Source organism: Hermetia illucens, chromosome 4, assembly GCF_905115235.1.
Source record: "Hermetia illucens chromosome 4, iHerIll2.2.curated.20191125, whole genome shotgun sequence".
In the NCBI taxonomy this organism is placed as follows: domain Eukaryota; kingdom Metazoa; phylum Arthropoda; class Insecta; order Diptera; family Stratiomyidae; genus Hermetia; species Hermetia illucens.
The window spans coordinates 8,236,087-8,253,324 of NC_051852.1; the positions used below are offsets into that span (position 1 = coordinate 8,236,087).

General features: G+C 40.8%; 2 protein-coding genes across 4 annotated transcripts; both read right to left on the reverse strand.

The window, feature by feature from the left end:
• Positions 1 to 4,420: 4,420 nt before the first annotated feature.
• LOC119655767 (beta-chimaerin) lies at positions 4,421 to 12,230 on the reverse strand. Of its 3 annotated transcripts, none has more exons than XR_005249953.1 (5): positions 12,015 to 12,230; positions 10,892 to 11,935; positions 10,727 to 10,832; positions 5,380 to 5,612; positions 4,421 to 4,851 (listed from the first exon to the last, which is right to left on the reverse strand). XR_005249953.1 is itself a non-coding variant. In XM_038061822.1 (4 exons), the coding sequence occupies exons 1-4, from the start codon at positions 12,073 to 12,075 to the stop codon at positions 5,453 to 5,455; spliced, it is 1,371 nt and encodes a 456-aa protein (XP_037917750.1). In that variant the 5' UTR covers positions 12,076 to 12,230; the 3' UTR covers positions 4,724 to 5,452. The 3 variants fall into 3 exon arrangements, 1 of the variants encoding a protein (XP_037917750.1); XR_005249952.1 differs by having other exon boundaries at positions 4,422 to 4,851; positions 4,911 to 5,612; XM_038061822.1 differs by having other exon boundaries at positions 4,724 to 5,612.
• Positions 12,231 to 15,322: 3,092 nt separating this feature from the next.
• On the reverse strand, positions 15,323 to 17,171 carry LOC119655022 (cilia- and flagella-associated protein 73-like). Its single transcript, XM_038060697.1, has 4 exons — positions 16,833 to 17,171; positions 16,314 to 16,768; positions 15,769 to 16,056; positions 15,323 to 15,686 (listed from the first exon to the last, which is right to left on the reverse strand). Exons 1-4 carry the CDS (start codon positions 16,943 to 16,945, stop codon positions 15,457 to 15,459), a joined length of 1,086 nt encoding a protein of 361 aa, XP_037916625.1. The 5' UTR covers positions 16,946 to 17,171; the 3' UTR covers positions 15,323 to 15,456.
• Between the last annotated feature and the right edge of the window lie 67 nt (positions 17,172 to 17,238).

Sequence of the window (17,238 nt, forward strand, 5' to 3'; positions counted from 1 at the left end):
TCCGTCTCCGGATTCGATCAATTTAATTATGTCGTGATTGCTGTTGTTGTGTTTGATGTGCACGAACTCGTTGCATTCTAAGCCTATCTACTTCATTATCGCTCACTAAATAACGCAATTCTGACATAGCAATACGACTATTTTCTTGATCTGTCTCTCTCTCTAGTCATCAGTGCGGTTAGCACCTAAGGTAGCTGTTCGCACATTTGATTGACTGCGACGACCTAAGTCAGGTCGTCTACTCCTCGGCATCGTAAATTGTAAATAATCAAAGTGAGAAAATTTTCCGCTCACTTAGCAGTAAAGTGTTACAATCACAAAATATAAAAAAAAAGAGCATATTACCTGGAATGTCACTATCACAAAGGTTCGCCAAAATAAAGAAAGTTCTCGCGCACTCATAGATATCATGACGCAATATCGTAATACTTCTTTCCGTGTTGTAAAGTGCAACAGGATGGATTGACATATTAGTTGGTTGTCAAATCTAATGTCAAATATTATCGTTGCGTTCAGAAATTTAATTTGTAACAAAAGTTAATATCTAGTCTAGATTGGTCTTGAAATATTTATGGAAATTCAGAGGTTTAGACGGTGAGAAACAAAAATACTAAAAACAGAAATTCTATTTTCCAATACATGTTCTGAGCTGTAAAACATTTGATATCTTTTGTCTTTTTAGAAATAAAAGATTGTCACTTGGTTGTCAAATATTTCTAGTTGCTTTAAAAAATGTGTCCGTTTCATAGCTGTAATATGAGGTCCGATGAACACAGTGAGTGATTGAACTTATTGAATATCAATAAAGTTCAAATTGACTCTGAATTTTATTTAGAAAAAAACGTTTATATGGGAAGAAGAAAAGTGCTGTTTTTAGGGTTTTACCGGCAATTATTCGAATTTTTCTCACCTTTTAAACCTTCCCTAGACCTCCACGGACATTTCAAAACCAAGATAAGATAAATCCGTTCAGCCGTTCTCGAGTTTTAGCGAGACTAACGAACAGCAATTGATTTTTATATATAAGATCACAAAGTAAGAATAAAGGCATTTTATAAAAACGTAATTTCAAATGTAGACCCGAAAAATATCTATAGAATAACTCTACTAGTCTAGCTCCATTCCCATGGAAAATCATCAAAGCAAACTGCATACTTAGTAGAGTAGAATGAAGTTAAATCGGTATGGGGGCACAATAGGTAGATGGCATGTTCGTCGTCATGTTATTGGCCATATCGCATGTATTGGATTCACGGTAGAGAACTACCGTTGTAACGCCTGCTGCGGTACCACACTATCTGATGCAATTCAACTGCTGCATCAACACACGGCGGCTTTGCCGTCAATTCAACATGCTGTTTCAAAATCATCGTCAATTCTGCTTCCACAAACTGTGACAACGTCCGCTAGCCAACTGAAACCTCCATCTGAGGGACATGTTCCCTACTCAGAATCGACTGCGCTACGCACTTCTTCTGTCGCTGCATTAGAGCCACCACACGCTTCCTCCTGTGTATCATCGATGCTTGCCACTGCTGAACCGCAGGCCTTTCCGACCTCATGTCGCCCGAGCGGCCCCCGATTGGACGTCGTCTCGCCGCCGAAACAGCTGTTCGTGCCAAGGCTGGCGTACTCCACCACATCCGACGAAATTCTGGCGTATATCAGAAGCAAAGCCAACTCAACTTTGTCACCTCTTTCATGTATGAAGCTGACGAAGGATGGCTCTCCTGACCGAGTGATAGTTTCCTTCAAAGTAGCATATCTCCACGGCTTCGATGCTATCGTCCAATCTTCCTTTTTCCCACAGGGGGTCTTCGTCAACCACCTTATCAGAGGACTAAACTTCATGAAAATTTCCGGCTCGCCCCCGACCTCGCCGAGGGGTCTGAGGTTCAAGCTGTCGGATTTCAAACTGTCTGTCTTAGTATTCCAACATCACGTCATCTGCATTTCTGATACCTGGCTGGATGACAGGATTTAGATTCCAAGTTCCTCGAAGGTTACTCTGTCTTTCGTTGTGGCAGAAACTGCGCTGCGCTGGCAAGACAAGCGTCTCTTTTGGCGGCTGCACTTCCCGCTCCTTTTCCCCCTCCTCTAGCGGCCCATCTATTCTAAGCCCTTTGTTATTTTTATTTTTTGTTAACGTAAATTCACCCTCATGTGGACTACCCCTCCCGCCTCCGCTTTCTGAACCTTCGCTTCCTACATCAGCGAAGATCCTACATATATGGTTCTATGCAAATTTTTTAAAATTCCCGGGTCTGATGGACTGCCTCGCCGCTAACAACATCACCTGCCGTTCTACGTCTTATAGCACACGTAACACAAACATTTTCAACGTGCCCATCGCAGAGCTCGAAGTCTACTTTCATTCCCTGATTCCTAGGCTTTGCTGAAATTACAACGCACGACAGCTTGGTCCTTTTAACTTCTCTACTTTAAGTATAATAGTTTTAAGCATAGGATAAGATTATTGCTTTCTCCTCCTCCAGAGGACAATAAGTAATTGGAGTTTACTGTTTGTTGTCCGTTAAATTAAATAAATAAATCACTTCGGCTGTCGTCGTGGATTGGTTGACTTAGTTACGGCGTTGTTTAGTTTTTTAATGACGAACAAGAAAAAATGTTACGCGATTACTTGGTTAAAACAGCAAATATTCTACGGACTTTCATATCAACCAATTACGCTCAATTCAATACGCATGCAAATTGAAAAAAAATTGAAGCCATCAAGGAAGTACTGATTCCTGGTTACTGAAAAATTCTGTCGAAGAATCAGCAGCTAACCGAGACTGGCTGCATGGATTTATGAAACGCCACCCTGACTTGAGTTTGCGCCGCCCTGTGAAAACTTCAATTGATCGTGCCATCGAAAACGCTTTTCTCATCATGGATAATCACGAATCTCACATGACAATTGTTGGATTAGACTTTTGTAAGGAGAATAATATTGAAATGTTAACTCTACCTCCACACAGCAGCCTCTCGATAGAGAAGTTCGTTGGGGCTCTCAAAACCTATTTTGACCATTCGTGCAAGGGGTCGATGGTGGTTCAACAAGCTTAGTGTGCCTATTAATATCGACCTCATAGTTAAACTGGTCGCTGAGCCGTTGTGTTAAGGCGCTTGCAGCAGGGACATCGTCGCTGAATTCAGATCAAGTGGCATTTGGCAATTTAATCGTGACATTTTTTCGAAAGATGATTTCATGCCAGCATTTGTAACTGATCGACTTTATGAGGACGAAGCTGATCAAGGGAGTGGTCCATCGAATACCCAACAAGAGGCTGCTCCATCAAATGCCCATCAAGAGGTTGGCCCATCGAATGCTAGCAAAAAACTGGTCCTTTGAATGCTCACCAACAAACTCATTCATCAAATGCCCATCAAGAGGCTGATCGATCGTATGCTGATCAAGAGCCCGGTCGATCAAGTCTCGACCAATTAATTTCAATTGAAGACATTGAGCCATTTCCCAAAACTCAGCTGTGCAAACCATCGAATCGTGGCCAGAAGCGACGTACAGCTGCACTTCTAACGATTTCGGCGATGCTGAGCAAGCCGCTGCAGCGGAAAAAGAGGAGAAAGAACGCCAGCAAAACAACAGAAACTTATAGAAAAAGGGAAGCAAAGGGAATTAAAAAAAATACGCCGTCGTCCTAGAGCTAACCAAGAACACTTCGACGGCGATGAAGACACCAAAGAAGTCATTCGCAAGTAGAAAACCAGACGTAACTGCTGAAAAATGACTTTTGCCAACTGTTTCATTTTTTTGTGTATCATTTGCTATTTTCGTACCTAAACAGCGGCAATGGATATCCTTTATTTTTTGTGTTCATATTTTTTTTATTATTTGCAGTATTCATATTCTTGAAATAAAAGTAGAAACGTTAATCTTCTAAACTTGTACATTGTTTTATTTCATTTCGAATATACTGACCTATCGTGCCCCCAGATTTTTAAAATCGCAAAAAAATGTACCTTCGCCTTGTTGGATTTAGCTTGCAAAATATTTAGCTAGACATAACGTCAGTATGGCCACAATGTTGTCAGATATTTTACCTTTCCAACCCATGCTTATACGTCGAAATCAGTGCAAAAACACCATCGAAAGAGCTCTCTAAAAAACCGATGCATTTGACCCCACTTTACTCTATGTTTGGGTCGACTCAATTTCGAAAACTACTTGCTCTACTTCAGACAATTCAATACGTAATTCAAATCTGAATATTCACAAATTATGTTTTAAACATGAAGTTGAATCTCTAGAATAAAATCCAATCAATTTATATACTCACCTATGCTAACTTCTGAATTTGAAGACTAAGTCCACCCACACTCGTCTCAAGCCAGCAACAACCACATCTACTAATGCGCGTCTTACAAAAATATGCGAAGAGCCACTTTATGCATTTGCAAAATAAAAGGCGTATTTTATGTATACAATAAATTTTGCTAGGCAATATCTGTATATTTTTTAAGTAGGATGTATAAAACGTACAAATTAAGACCTACAGTTATTATAAAAAGGAATCAACTTTGAATACAATGAGCTCGTAAAGTTTACCCTTTCTCAGATTCTTGTTAATTTAATATATCAGTATCACAATCCAATAACGAATCAACATGAAATCATAAACATCATTCTCTGCAAATATATTTTTCCGAAAATTCGAATGATTTTCTTAATAAATAAATACTCAACCGCATGATTGTAATAACGAAAAGAACGTTTCGATACTTATTTGGTTTTGAATTGGGCGGACATTGCGGAAATTCGGTTCCATTTCTGTCCAACGAACCAACTATCATTTGTTAATTATTCGGTTCCTTAATCAAGGTTATAAGCTAGATGCGAAAAAATAGGAAATTTGAAAGTTGTATCGTTCAATGATTCATATACTCACTGTAGTAATATAAGGTAAAAAAAAACTAATAGAGATTCGTAACATATGATCCGAAAAGTAAGTAAATGACGTTGATTTTCGAATTAGTTGCCTTTTAAGACGCTTAAAAATACTGACGTTATAAATAAGATGAGTACAATCGTGTAAATATTTGTAGATTCTTCTATTCTAGGCCATTTGGCTGATTTACTATTTCTATTGCGATCGCTACACATTTTTGTTACTGGTAATGTATCTTTTTGTACGGATTAATTAGCTTTTGATCCCACAAATGTACGAACTCTTCTCTTCACTCAGAAATATCAACGTAAGAACAATATCGGCTTAACATTTTCTCTTTTCATGTGGCATAACAACCGATACTGATTTCTAGATTCCTAGCGCCCCCTCAAAATCTCCAGTATGTATCATTACAGTTTCGTTTATCCGAATTGGCGACTATTTACAATATTACAGAAATCTTATTCACCTTGGGCAATGCCTCTACCCTGAAAATGCTGTCCGTACATTGCCTATTGTCATATCAGCTAACAAATAATGTTCTACATGAAAACTGCTTGGCAATTCGTTATTAGAGATGATAGCATGAAGATTTCCTGCGATAGGTCTGTCATATGTTGTGGTGTGGCTATAAGCGTTGGCGCGAATACTGTGGCTAAATTGTGTTCGTTCATTTTATTGACTGCATAGTGTGAAGCGACTCTGTAATTAAAATGGATAAAACATCAGATAAGTCTCCAATTCCTTGAATTTTTTTATATTAATCCAAACCTGCAATACCGTAAATGGTCAAAGTGGATATGGATAAATTTATTATTTTGAAATAAATATGAATTTGGATTATTTCGGCAGCCACTTAATACCTTCTTCAGCGGAATAATCCCAGAAATATCCTTAATCTAAATATATATAACTATTTTGATCTAATTATCTTAATGACTAGACCTTAATTATAACTCATTTTTGGTATCAATGAATACAGATATGAATGCGCGTTACCCATATCTGTATTCAACCGGTGCTCCTGAGGGTCTTTTTCAATGAAGAAACTCTCATACATAAAGGTCCAATTTGTTGCGCTTGACCTTTTTCAGCACTGTTACCGTCTCTATTTTATGGTCATGTTCTACAATATACCGTGCGACTGCAGAACTGATGTGTTTTTCTGCCCCGTTTTATTAGCTCTGCTTCTTTTAAAGGTTCCTTGACCCGAGTGTTGTCTAGCGGTTTGGTTTGCAATCTTCGCAAAATATTTTGTAGATGCCGTTTTTCTCCTCTTCTTTGTTCGGGTCTATCTCATTGTCTAATTGCGCTTAGAGCGTGTGAATCCTGCTACTGGTTCGCTGCCTTCTTTGGCCAAAATTCGTCGCAAAGCTAGGAACATTTTCCTTGAATATGTTATGCTAGCTCGTTGTGTGTCACGTTTTCATCCTCTCTTGTTCGAACAAAGTTGTTAGGCGATTTCATTCCTTCGTACCTTGCATCTTCCTAATTAAGCTATGGATTAGAGTCGGCCGAAATTCATTTTTTGTGGCTGTATCCACAATGCATCATTTTTCTTCTTCAAACCTTTCTTTGGTAAGAGGTATAGACAAAAGTCTGTGCACCATGGATCGGTAGGCAGCCACTTTATGTTGGTGTGAGTGGTTAGACGTCCTGACGATGTGTACTCGATGGTTTCCTATATATGTCGAATTCGAAGCCGTTATTCCTCTTGTCTTGTTGATGTCAAGGAAGGGAATGCCACCGTTTGATTACTCGTCCTTCCTAACTTGTTGATTTGTTCAAGTACATCTTGCTTATCGTCATCAAGTTAGCGTAACCAAACTCTAGGTTTGGTCATCTGTCGTTCCATTTTTTTTATCTCTAAAAGTAAAATAATTTTCTAACATACATGTTGCCACCAGTTTGATCTACAGTTTGGCCTTTCCTTTACCCTCCGGAGTACTATCGTGCTCTTTGATCCATTCTTCCAGTTTTCGAAGGGCTTCTTGCACCGGGATACTAGGAGATAATGCCTTTACATACGAATGCTCAACTACAGTTGGAGCAGTGCTACGGACACTAGTTTAAACAAATGTCGAGAACCTCTAAAATATCTCTAGTTGCAGAGTAGGCGTCGGTCTTGGCCTGAAAATCTGCTGTTATCATAGCAGTCGTGGTTTTAAAACGAGCTACCACAGCACTAATTACGCTCACCGGGACGGCCACTGATACCTTCATACCGACCTATTGCACTGATTTAATATTTTCACGGGTCATTTATTCATGAAGGAAATACTTCTCCTTTGTTACCTCATTGAGCTCTTGAGGGGGCTAGAAAGTGGCAACCAACAGCCCCCCCTTGTAGAGAACTCTCTTCGTGTTCACAAAGTTAGCGACCAAAAGTAACTGGAGGTGAAGGTGCTCCGGTTTGTCGTCACCCATTACATCTTCTGTGTCAGATTATCTGTATAACCTCCAGATGATCGAGGAGTGCGTTCTTAGGGTTGGTGGTATTTTTTTGTGGTGTTCAGCCTCTGTTTTTTAGTAAGGGAAAAAACTTCCGCATGATCATCTCACGTTTCCGCGAAAACTAGTCTTCTGTCAGCTCTCGTGTTCTTCAAAGACGCCTATTTCAATCGATTTCTGAAGTCAAAATTCACAATTCTCAAAGAATAAAATCAAGTTAAGGCTTAAATTGGGAACAGGGTTGTAGTGATAAGGTGGACTAAGTAAACATCGAAGGATTTTCACAAGAAGTGGCTAAAAACCGCAAGGCTGTTGGGAAATCTTTGGAAAACTAACTCTGCAATCGCATGGCATATTGTAGAACATGACCATAAAATGGGGAAGGTAACGATGCTGAAAGAGGTCAAGCGCAACAAATTGGACCTTGCTTCAATGGAAAACAGCCTCAGGAGCACCAGTTGAATACAAATATGGGTAAGGCGCATTTATATCTGTATTCACTGATACCAAAAAGTGAATTATGATATAATCAAGGCCTAGTCATTAATATAATTAGATTAAAACAGTTAGTATATATTTAGATTAAGGATATTTCTGGGATTATTCCGCTGAAGAAGGAATCAAGTGGTTGCCGAAATACATATACGGAAAATTAACGAAAATCATTGACTTAAAAGGAAATTAAAATTTGTTTATTGGACTTTGACTTCGTTACAACATTCGCTATCTTTGGTCGACCTTTCTCTCTTGCAAACAATGAGGCTTCTAACATTCTCTCAACATAAGGTTCTTTATGCCAAGCTCATCGGAATGCTTTTTTGTGTTAGATGCCACTCGGCTCCATGTATTCTCGCTCTGCAGCATCGCCTCAATTATGGTGTCCGGGAACGCAAGCCATCCTTTCATCGGAAGATGATGGCGATGGCATTCCCACCTTCCACAAAGAAAAAAGTGTGGCATGCATCATCCCCCACGTCCTTGTCTTTTATGAGATGCGCAGTCCATCTACCTCTCCGTTCTCTTTCTCAAGATTGTTGCCACGCGCAGAGAGTACGGTCGCTCTCCTCACAAGCGACAGCTTCCTTATTTCCCCCTCCTTTTCTGAGGTATATTAGCCTCCGTTCGGCAGCATGGAGAGCGATCGGAATAACTCCGGCGATCACCTTTACAGCTGGTTCCGGAACGGTACGATAGGTGGACAAAACTCGCAGAGCCCCTTATTTTTGTACTTGCGCTAGGCGCTTACCGGCACATTTCCTTATTGAGGGAGCCGGCCTATACTTCGAAACCGTAAACAAGGACGGACTGTACCGCGCTCATCATCAAGCGACGCCTTCTTCGGTGTCGCGAATCTGGTCGAAGAAGTTCATCTTGATGTCTATCATAATGCCGATGTATTTCGCCGCCGGCTCCAAGAAGATCATGGTTTCACCTACCTGGATAGAGAGTATTGTGGGAAGCCTCTCCTTGGCCAGCACAACGATTTCAGTTTTCTTCAAAGTCAGGGAAAATCCATGCTCAGCCATCCATCATTCCCAGTGTGCGCAGAGCTTGCTCAACCGTGTCTACGGTAACCATTGCAGCAACATTATCCGCTTACCCGACCAGATGCGATTCATTAGGCATCTCAAGTCATAGAAGGCTATCGTATAAGACGTTCCAAAGGTCCGGACCAAAGGTAGATCCCTGAGTCGCCCTCGATGTCACCTTCATTCGGCGCTATTCTTCGATAGTCGTTTAGATAGTCCCATCCGCAATAGGTAGCCTGGAATATGAAAACGATAGTCCAGTGTCTCGAGCATGTCGCACTACCTCGCCGAATTGAAGGCGCTTCTTATGTCAAGGGTTACAAGTAGCATCACAGTGGCGACTGTGTGCCTCAGCCAATTTTACCGCTTGGACCACCTCCTCAATGGCATCATTTTTGGATCGCCCCGCTCTAAAACCATATTGTACTGGTGAGTAGTCTCCCTCATCACATATTGCGTCAGTCAGCCGTGGCTTGATGAGCTTCTCAAGCAGCAAATCTCCTGTAAGAGGGAGGAGGTTCGTCCGCTAGCGCAAAGATAACCTACATTGGAGAAGGCCTCATGAGGCCAAGACAACGCTTCAGGGAAGCCGCCGTAGGAGATTCGATTTTCTTCTCAAGGTATTTGGCAGTATTTGGAGGCATAGTCAATGATTGGTCTAACAATCCCTCTAATAGCATAATAGAAGTTCTAAAACTTCTATAGGATAAAGTCCCCGGCTGCCCCGATGGAAAAATTTATGACCCTGGACGTCTTCATGGCCTTATTCGAGGTGTAATCAATGTGCTCCTTGAGTGTGAGAGTGGCAGAGATGATTCTCCTCAGGAAGGTGATTGACTTTTTGTGCTCAAAATAGACATTATTGATGTTGAACCTGAATAGATCGAGCCAAGGCTGATCAAAAGCAATCGTACATGACTCCTCCAAGTTCATGGGAAGTTTCAAGACATTACACTGATTTTTGAAGAGATCCGCCTGTACTGGAAGAATATTTTCTGCGTGCTCCCGAGAGACTATAATTAGGAAGTCATCAGCATATTGGAAAATTTCCACTTCGCTGGAGAATTTCTTATGGAGACATGTCGTGTAATCGTTGAAGATTATTGGGCTAAGGACACAACCTTGGGGAATGCCGTTGTTTATCATGACATGATGGATCCGCATGATTAACTTCCTATTGTGAATGATGTTCCATATCCATAGGCTGATATCAGAGGGAAGATTCATGTCAACCATGATTCCCATGAGGAACGACAGGTTCACCCTCTCGTAGGATTTGTTGATGTCCAGGAATAGGCTAAGAACATATTTTTTGGGGGCTTATTTCAATGGCGATGTGAAGCTGCAAACTATTGAGAAATGAGAAGGTGGCTCCTGTAAGCAAAGCTTTTCTCTGGGAGCAGGCAGAGATTCTCCATTCATTTGTTAATATGGAGAAAATATTGAGGAGGGAGACCAGCCTAAATTTGTTGAGATCATTTCAAGATTTACCCTTCTTGGAGATCGGGACTAGTTTGACCTCACGTCGGTCGTCTGGTGCATTCTGAGACAGCCATCATTTAACTCATCCAGAAGAGCTTCTCGTGCCGATTGATTCGGACTATGGACGTAGGTGTAGATAATCCCATCCGTGCCTGGTGCAGAGCGCTTTTTGTGTTTGTCGAGAAAAAACCAAACCAACCCAAAGCCTTTCCCCCCCCCTTTATTCATGTAGCGGGCATAGGAGGACCACAAGCCTTACTCAGTGATTGTTGAATTTTTTTCGAAGTGTTCTCTGCTTAAATCCTTTCGGCGAAAACAAAGAACGACCCGGAAAAATACGGAATAGTCACTCACCTATTTAAATGTTCAATCATGAATTTCAAGCATTTGAAATGTGCCGGTGGCAACTGTTTCGATGCGTCTCGCAACGCCAGAATTTGCTCGCCAATCGTTTTACATCCTAAATTTGAATAAGAAATTATTAAGGCCAACCAGCAATAAAGCTTAAAGTCAACTCACGTGTGGTCGCCATAAACGCGGGATATGCTTGAAAAGTAATTAACGGCACTGGCAGCAGTCGCAAATACAATTTCAATGTGCCAGCGATAACATTCACATTCCCATACGCCGTCTCCGACATATCAGTCTTCTCTCCGTGATTGTCCAATGCGAACTTCAACGCTTCAATTTCATCTGCAAATCCTGATACCCTGTAGATTCCTTCCTGTAACATTCCACGACACTCCACTTCCTCAACACAACGTCGTATAACAAATGGTATTGTTCCGTTATGTGCGGTGACCAGAGTAGTTAAATCTGTCCCGAACACGCCTCGGATTTTCTTCAAGTCTGGCACACATTTCGCGGGAACCAGCTCAGAGCACTTGGTATGCGCTATGAAAGCACAATCTTCACATTTCACCCCTTGCGAAGTGAATCCCCATAAGAAGTTAGCGCACAGCTCACACCAATTTAGACCTTTGAAGGTATGCACTTTGAAAACGTGAGGCTTTTCATAAACAACTGGAAGAACATCGACTTCCTCTTGACTGGGACTAATCACCGTTGGTGATGATGATTCAGTTATATTCTCAGATTTGATAGATTTTCGAATATCATTTGATAAGGCACGTAACTTCCGTCGGTTGAGTGTCATATACGGGCTCTGTTGGTAGTTATTCTTCGTCTGAGATAACATTTCCTTGATGATTGGCGCGGCGTGGATTTGCATATAGAAATCCACGAGACCATCTGCGACTAGGTCGTGTATTGTGTCGAATCGCTTCGAGTTCTCCTTCAGATAGTAGCCGACGTTCCATTGATGGTAGATCTTATAGTGTTTCGTTTTGTTGTTGAAACGCACGCTCAGTGTGTAGAATCCCGACGAGCCTGGGCTCCTTCGGATCAGGTAAGAACCGTCGGGAGTTCCGTCCAACATTTTCTCCACCTCCAAATGACCCAATTCCCCATGATATTCGTAGCCAAAGCAGTCAGGTGCATCGTTTATATCGTGGCGGCGTAGTATAGCCTTCGGCGTGGGAGCTTCTAGTTGAATTTTGTACACTGAAAAGTTTTCAGAATGTTGTTTTCATTAATATAATTGCCGCCCAAATAATACTGAAGACTTAATTGGATTACTTACATTCAGGTTTCCACACTTTACGGACCGGAGAATTCGGTTCACTGAGTCGTTTGTTGGCCATCTTCAAAGCAACTTTATAGTTTATTTAATAATAAATCGAATACATAATGTGTTTGTTAGAAAATCTGTGAGAATTGCAACTTTACAAAGGAAATCGCGATACATTCGCACACCCACTCTGCCGCTCTATTTTCCTAATTGGGCTGTCATATTCACTTTGTTATTCCAATTGAAGTGTCTAAATGGAATTTGAGTTCAGTGATCGGAGGTAGACCATGGAATAGTTTAATGGCCGGAAATGAACGCAATTGTTACTTTTGCGGAGGAAGCAAGTTTATGACTTCCTTTTGTACTGTTGATTTAGTAGATTTTTTCATGAAACAGTGGAATGATACCATTTATATCTGTAACTGCTATAAGCCAATTGAGTTGTCAAAATATTTGATTGTGGAAATAAATAAAAAGATATAGTCCAACCTATTGAAACATAAGCATAAGCATAGACATTTTTTATACTAACTCTCAAGTAAAAGAAGCTACCACAAAGGCAGAACTGAATATCAAGCCCTATAAAATTCTGCTATTTAATTTCATTGCCCCCAAAAGTATAAGAGCCTTGTTACATCGATATAGTTTTCCTGGCCGCTTTCAAAATTTAGAGATTCAAATTTGAAATTCAAATTTCATATTTGAGTCGTCAAGTTTCAGCCAGCGAAGGAACATTTATCGTTGGGCTGGCCGGATCTGTTTTGCTGTACAACATAGCGGCGGAGTGTCAAACGGAAGACGAGTAGGTGTTTCGGGGGTGAGTGTGTTTCCATGTCAACGGCGGTGTAACTTTCGCACAATTCACACACTAAATCCGTTCGATTGTGCATTACCCTTGCATCCGGGAATTGTGGGGTGAGCGAAAAATAAGAGGTTCGTGGCAACGAGCAATGGGATCTCATTCAAGACGTCAAGGGCATTTGGACTGGAAGCGGCATTTCTACTTCCGTAAAGCGAGATTCAGTCGACTAGGATGTTTTCAGTCGCGAAGGGAAATGAGACTAAAGGTGTAGAAATCACGCGCTTTGTTCCTTTTTGCTGCAACCGCCAGACTTGCCGTTGCCATCCAGGGTAGGCTCGTGCGATTCGCAATTAAAGTTTATTGGGAATCCAACACTACTTCTACCAAGTCGCCCTCACGCGGACCATTACAAAAATCTTTACGATAAACTGGACACTCGGGATTGCGAGAGAGATGTGTATCGACTTGCCAAAAGTCGTAACAAACAGCCACAGGACTGACAACTGACGAATTTGCTCATCCTCCACTTTCACAAGGAAAACCTCCATAGTGGTGGCACCGGGAGACGCTGTACTCACTTTGGTTTGCCGGCCGTGATGCAGTAGGCGAATGCTCCAAAGGCCTTATTAGGGCGATCAGATCCGAATCTGCACGGGGACTCATCTGAAGTGGCAAATTGGTCACGAAACCTTACCAAGGGTATACTGGTACCATGGGAACCGGGAAAGCCCCTGGACTCTCATACTTCGGGTGAACTCCCGTTGTATGTGAGTACAGCTCGGTTATTTGCGGTTGGCCCCCTAGTGGGAACTTCATTGGGGTTGTTGGTTATGGTCAAGCGAGAAGAGACCTTCGGGCCTCGCCGTGGTTTTGCGTTTCAACACGGGTGCCGTACTCCTTAGTTCGGTAGAGATTTAGGTAGGTCTTGCATCCACCAGTATGAATGCTAACTCATGCACATGGTATAGACTGGTACCGTTGTTGCTTGTCTCAGCGGGGCTCTGATTGTGGTCACAAAATCAATTCGTGTCCTAATAAGACCGTGGGATTAAGTCGCAAGACAGGTGCTCACGTTAAACCCTCAAGGACTTAAATGTCAGCGCAACTGAAGTCAAGGAGGCAATAAAACGAATGAAATCGGGGAACGCAATAGGACCTGACGACATCGCATCTGAGCTCTGGAAAGCGAAGAGCTGCGACCCAACACTGTGGCTCATTGAATTCTTTAATCGGGTTATTCAGTAAGGTAGAACACCATCTGACTGGCAAGAAAGTACCACTGTTAATAATAATAAATACCGCCCGATTTGGTTACTTTCACACACCATGGAGGCTTTTGAACGCATTCTTGACAACCGTATTCGCGAAATCGTTGGAATAACCGTGAATTAGGCGGGATTTGTCAAAAACTGCGAAACTACTGACGCAATATACGCTGCGCGGTTACTCATGGAGAAACATCGCCCTCTTTACATTGTATTTCTGGATCATCAGAAAAAAGTGTTTGACCGTGTGCCACACGGTTCAATTGCTCTATCACCATGTGAATGGTAAAGTTCGAAGTATGGCGGGTGTATCAAAACCATTTCGTGTCCCTGTTGATGATCATCAAGGAAGTGCCCCCTCACCACTCCTCTTTGTTCTTGTTATGGACACCGTCACACTGGACATCCAAAGCCCAGCGCCGTATACACTGCTTTATGCAGATGATGTTTAGAGAGAGTCTAATAGCAAAAATGATCTCGAGTAACTTGTCCAAAAATGGAATTATCGCCTGAATAAAACTGAGTTTTTGACGATAGATCCCCATGAAATAGACACGATCATTGTCGGCGGCAGTGACTTGCCCGAAACTGAGTAATTTACATATCTCGGGTCAACACTATCAGCCAATGGAGAACTGCGTTATGAAATTACCTGCATAAAGTGACGTTCCACAACTGGTATTCTTTGTGATCAACGTATCAACGAACGAATCAAATCTAAAATTTACCGTAATGTGGTCAGTCCTATTGCTCTCTATGTTTCTGAGTGTTGGCTGACTATAAAAGGCAATGAACGGCGTCTAAGTATGGACGAAATGGATGGACGTGGGCGTTGGACTAGTGGCATGTCACGTTTTGATCATATCCGAAATGAGGATATCCGCGATCGATATGGGGTTGCAACGATCATGGAAAAACTGCCAGAGAGGCGTCTTCGATGGTATGGTCACGTAATTCGCGCTAACGAGAATTCAGTTGCCAACATTGGTCTGAACATCGAAGTTATGTGGTACGCTGGATGGGGATTTAAAAGCCTCGAGATTGTATCCAGATCAGACATTTGATAGATCCAAATGGCGAAACCGATCATGACGTGCGACCCCGCTTGTGAACGGGACAAAGGCTGAAGAAATAGAAGAAGATCAGTGGTGTTATCATATGCATATCAAATATATATTGTCAGGTACAGAGCGAAACTCCAAACAGGGAACCAATAAGTATCATTAATTCATTCAACTCAGATGTTCCTCTAATCGCTCATTTTGTTTGATTAAATTATATTTTTTGCCAGAAAAAAATATCAATTACTTCAAAAATCATTCTACAAACTACTACAATATGTTGTCGAATAAATATCCAAATATCTCCAATAGAAACAGATAAGTTTTCATTCAGCTATACGGATACGCGGTCCAGCGACCTTCTTCTTTTTCGATTTCTTAGATGATCCATCCTTTGTCGGAGCATCACTGAACATTGCATGTTGCTGTGATGCTGAAGCATTCTTTGCTAAATCCTTATTGCACAAATTAACAACTTTTTGCAGTATCTCAATTTCATTTTTAATGTAATCAAGCTGTTCTTCAATGTCATACCGTCCAGCTGTCGGATCAACCCCTGGAAGAAACATCACATTATCACTTCAGAACAAATAAAATAGAGATGACATTCTCTAAGGACTCGGTAAAAAAAAGTTTACCATTTCGGCGACAAAGTAAATGATACATTTGTTGGATAGCATCCAATATTCGATTTCTAGTCAACTCATTTTCAGAAATGTAATCTTTTGTTCCAGCCATTATCTTTTCCCATTTTAAACTTTCCGCCTTTGCTATGCTGTAGCTGCGTTCCATTGCAGATAACTCGTTATTTAAACCCAAGATTGTTAGAGATGATTCATTCATTGCCTTTACCATCATACGACGCATTTCTTCAATACCTTTGATTTTTTCCTGTTCCAATTCTGTGATTTCCACTTGAGCGAGCACTGTTCAAACAAATGAAAATGAAAATGTGTAGCAATGGTACCTTTTTTGTCGGTAATATGGCGTTAGTCTAGTGAAATTCTTGCTTATGGCTTTTCTACAATTGCTGTCTTTCAACATATTCTAGAAGCTGCGAGTTAAAGCTGTTGTTAAAAATGTGTCGAATATTATAATATAACGTCCTTTGTTAAAAGAGAAGCTTCTTCAGTTTCCAATACTATAAAAAAAATATTTTGATCTCTAACCACATATTACTCACTTAATGCATCGCATCGAATCATGCAATCATTAACCGATTTGAATATATCTGAACTCTCCACCACATCCTTGATAACTTTCTCATATGGTTCCAATTCCTTAACTGTCTCCGTTAGTGTTTCTTCAAACTTTTCCAAATCAGCTATATCTTGTATGAGTTTCTCTATATCCTTTTCCAATTGTTCATGCATCTTTCTCTCATCGCCGATTTTCTTCTCGGCCACTCGTTTCTTTTCCTCACAGTCCCGGATAAAGTTATTTACATTGATAAATTGTTCACGTAGCTCTCGCTGAATTTTATACATATCCTTGATACGTTTCATATTCACGACTTTTTGCTTTTGAGCATTCTCAAGCATCTCCTCTTGCAATTTAACTGTATCATTGTGCTCGCGTTCATTTTGGATGGCAAACAATTCCAATCCATCACGGGATATATCCCAAACAGGAGGTTTTCTAGAATAAATGGATGAGTTGGAATAAGTATTATACAGGATCCTTCTTATGGGTCAAAACTTACATGTAGAGTTTTTCTTGTTGTTTGGATTCTATATAACTGCCAACCGCATCTTCAGGATTAATATCAAAACTTCCGTAAATGCCTAATTTTTTCGTTGGTTTCGTACGTGGCATTATTATTTACAATATTCCTTACAGCACAGAATAAATGTGAAATCTATGAAATATGAGAATAGAACTTGAAAATCGTGTCACGAATGAGTTATGTTTGATCGATATTAATTTTACGTATCCAGTAGACTGTTCATATTGAAATTATACGAGTATTAAAGGAAATCAAATTAAAAAACAAAATTCAAAGTAGATTTTTTTAATAAAGTTGTTTTTATTTCTCGAGAGTAAACCTTTAAATTTATTCACAGGCTCGGGAATTTCAGATTTAGTTCGAAAATGCATTGAATATACCA

Coding starts and splice junctions, on each gene's coding strand:
- LOC119655767 (XM_038061822.1), bottom strand. CDS start 12,075: ATGGCCAACAAACGACTCAGTGAACCGAATTCTCCGGTCCGTAAAGTG. Junction 11,936..12,014: donor TAAAGTGTGGAAACCTGAAT/GTAAGTAATCCA, acceptor AAAACTTTTCAG/TGTACAAAATTCAACTAGAA. Junction 5,613..10,726: donor ATGATTGAACATTTAAATAG/GTGAGTGACTAT, acceptor TTTTAATTACAG/AGTCGCTTCACACTATGCAG.
- LOC119655022 (XM_038060697.1), bottom strand. CDS start 16,945: ATGCCACGTACGAAACCAACGAAAAAATTAGGCATTTACGGAAGTTTT. Junction 16,769..16,832: donor CAACAAGAAAAACTCTACAT/GTAAGTTTTGAC, acceptor CATTTATTCTAG/AAAACCTCCTGTTTGGGATA. Junction 16,057..16,313: donor GATTCGATGCGATGCATTAA/GTGAGTAATATG, acceptor TTGTTTGAACAG/TGCTCGCTCAAGTGGAAATC.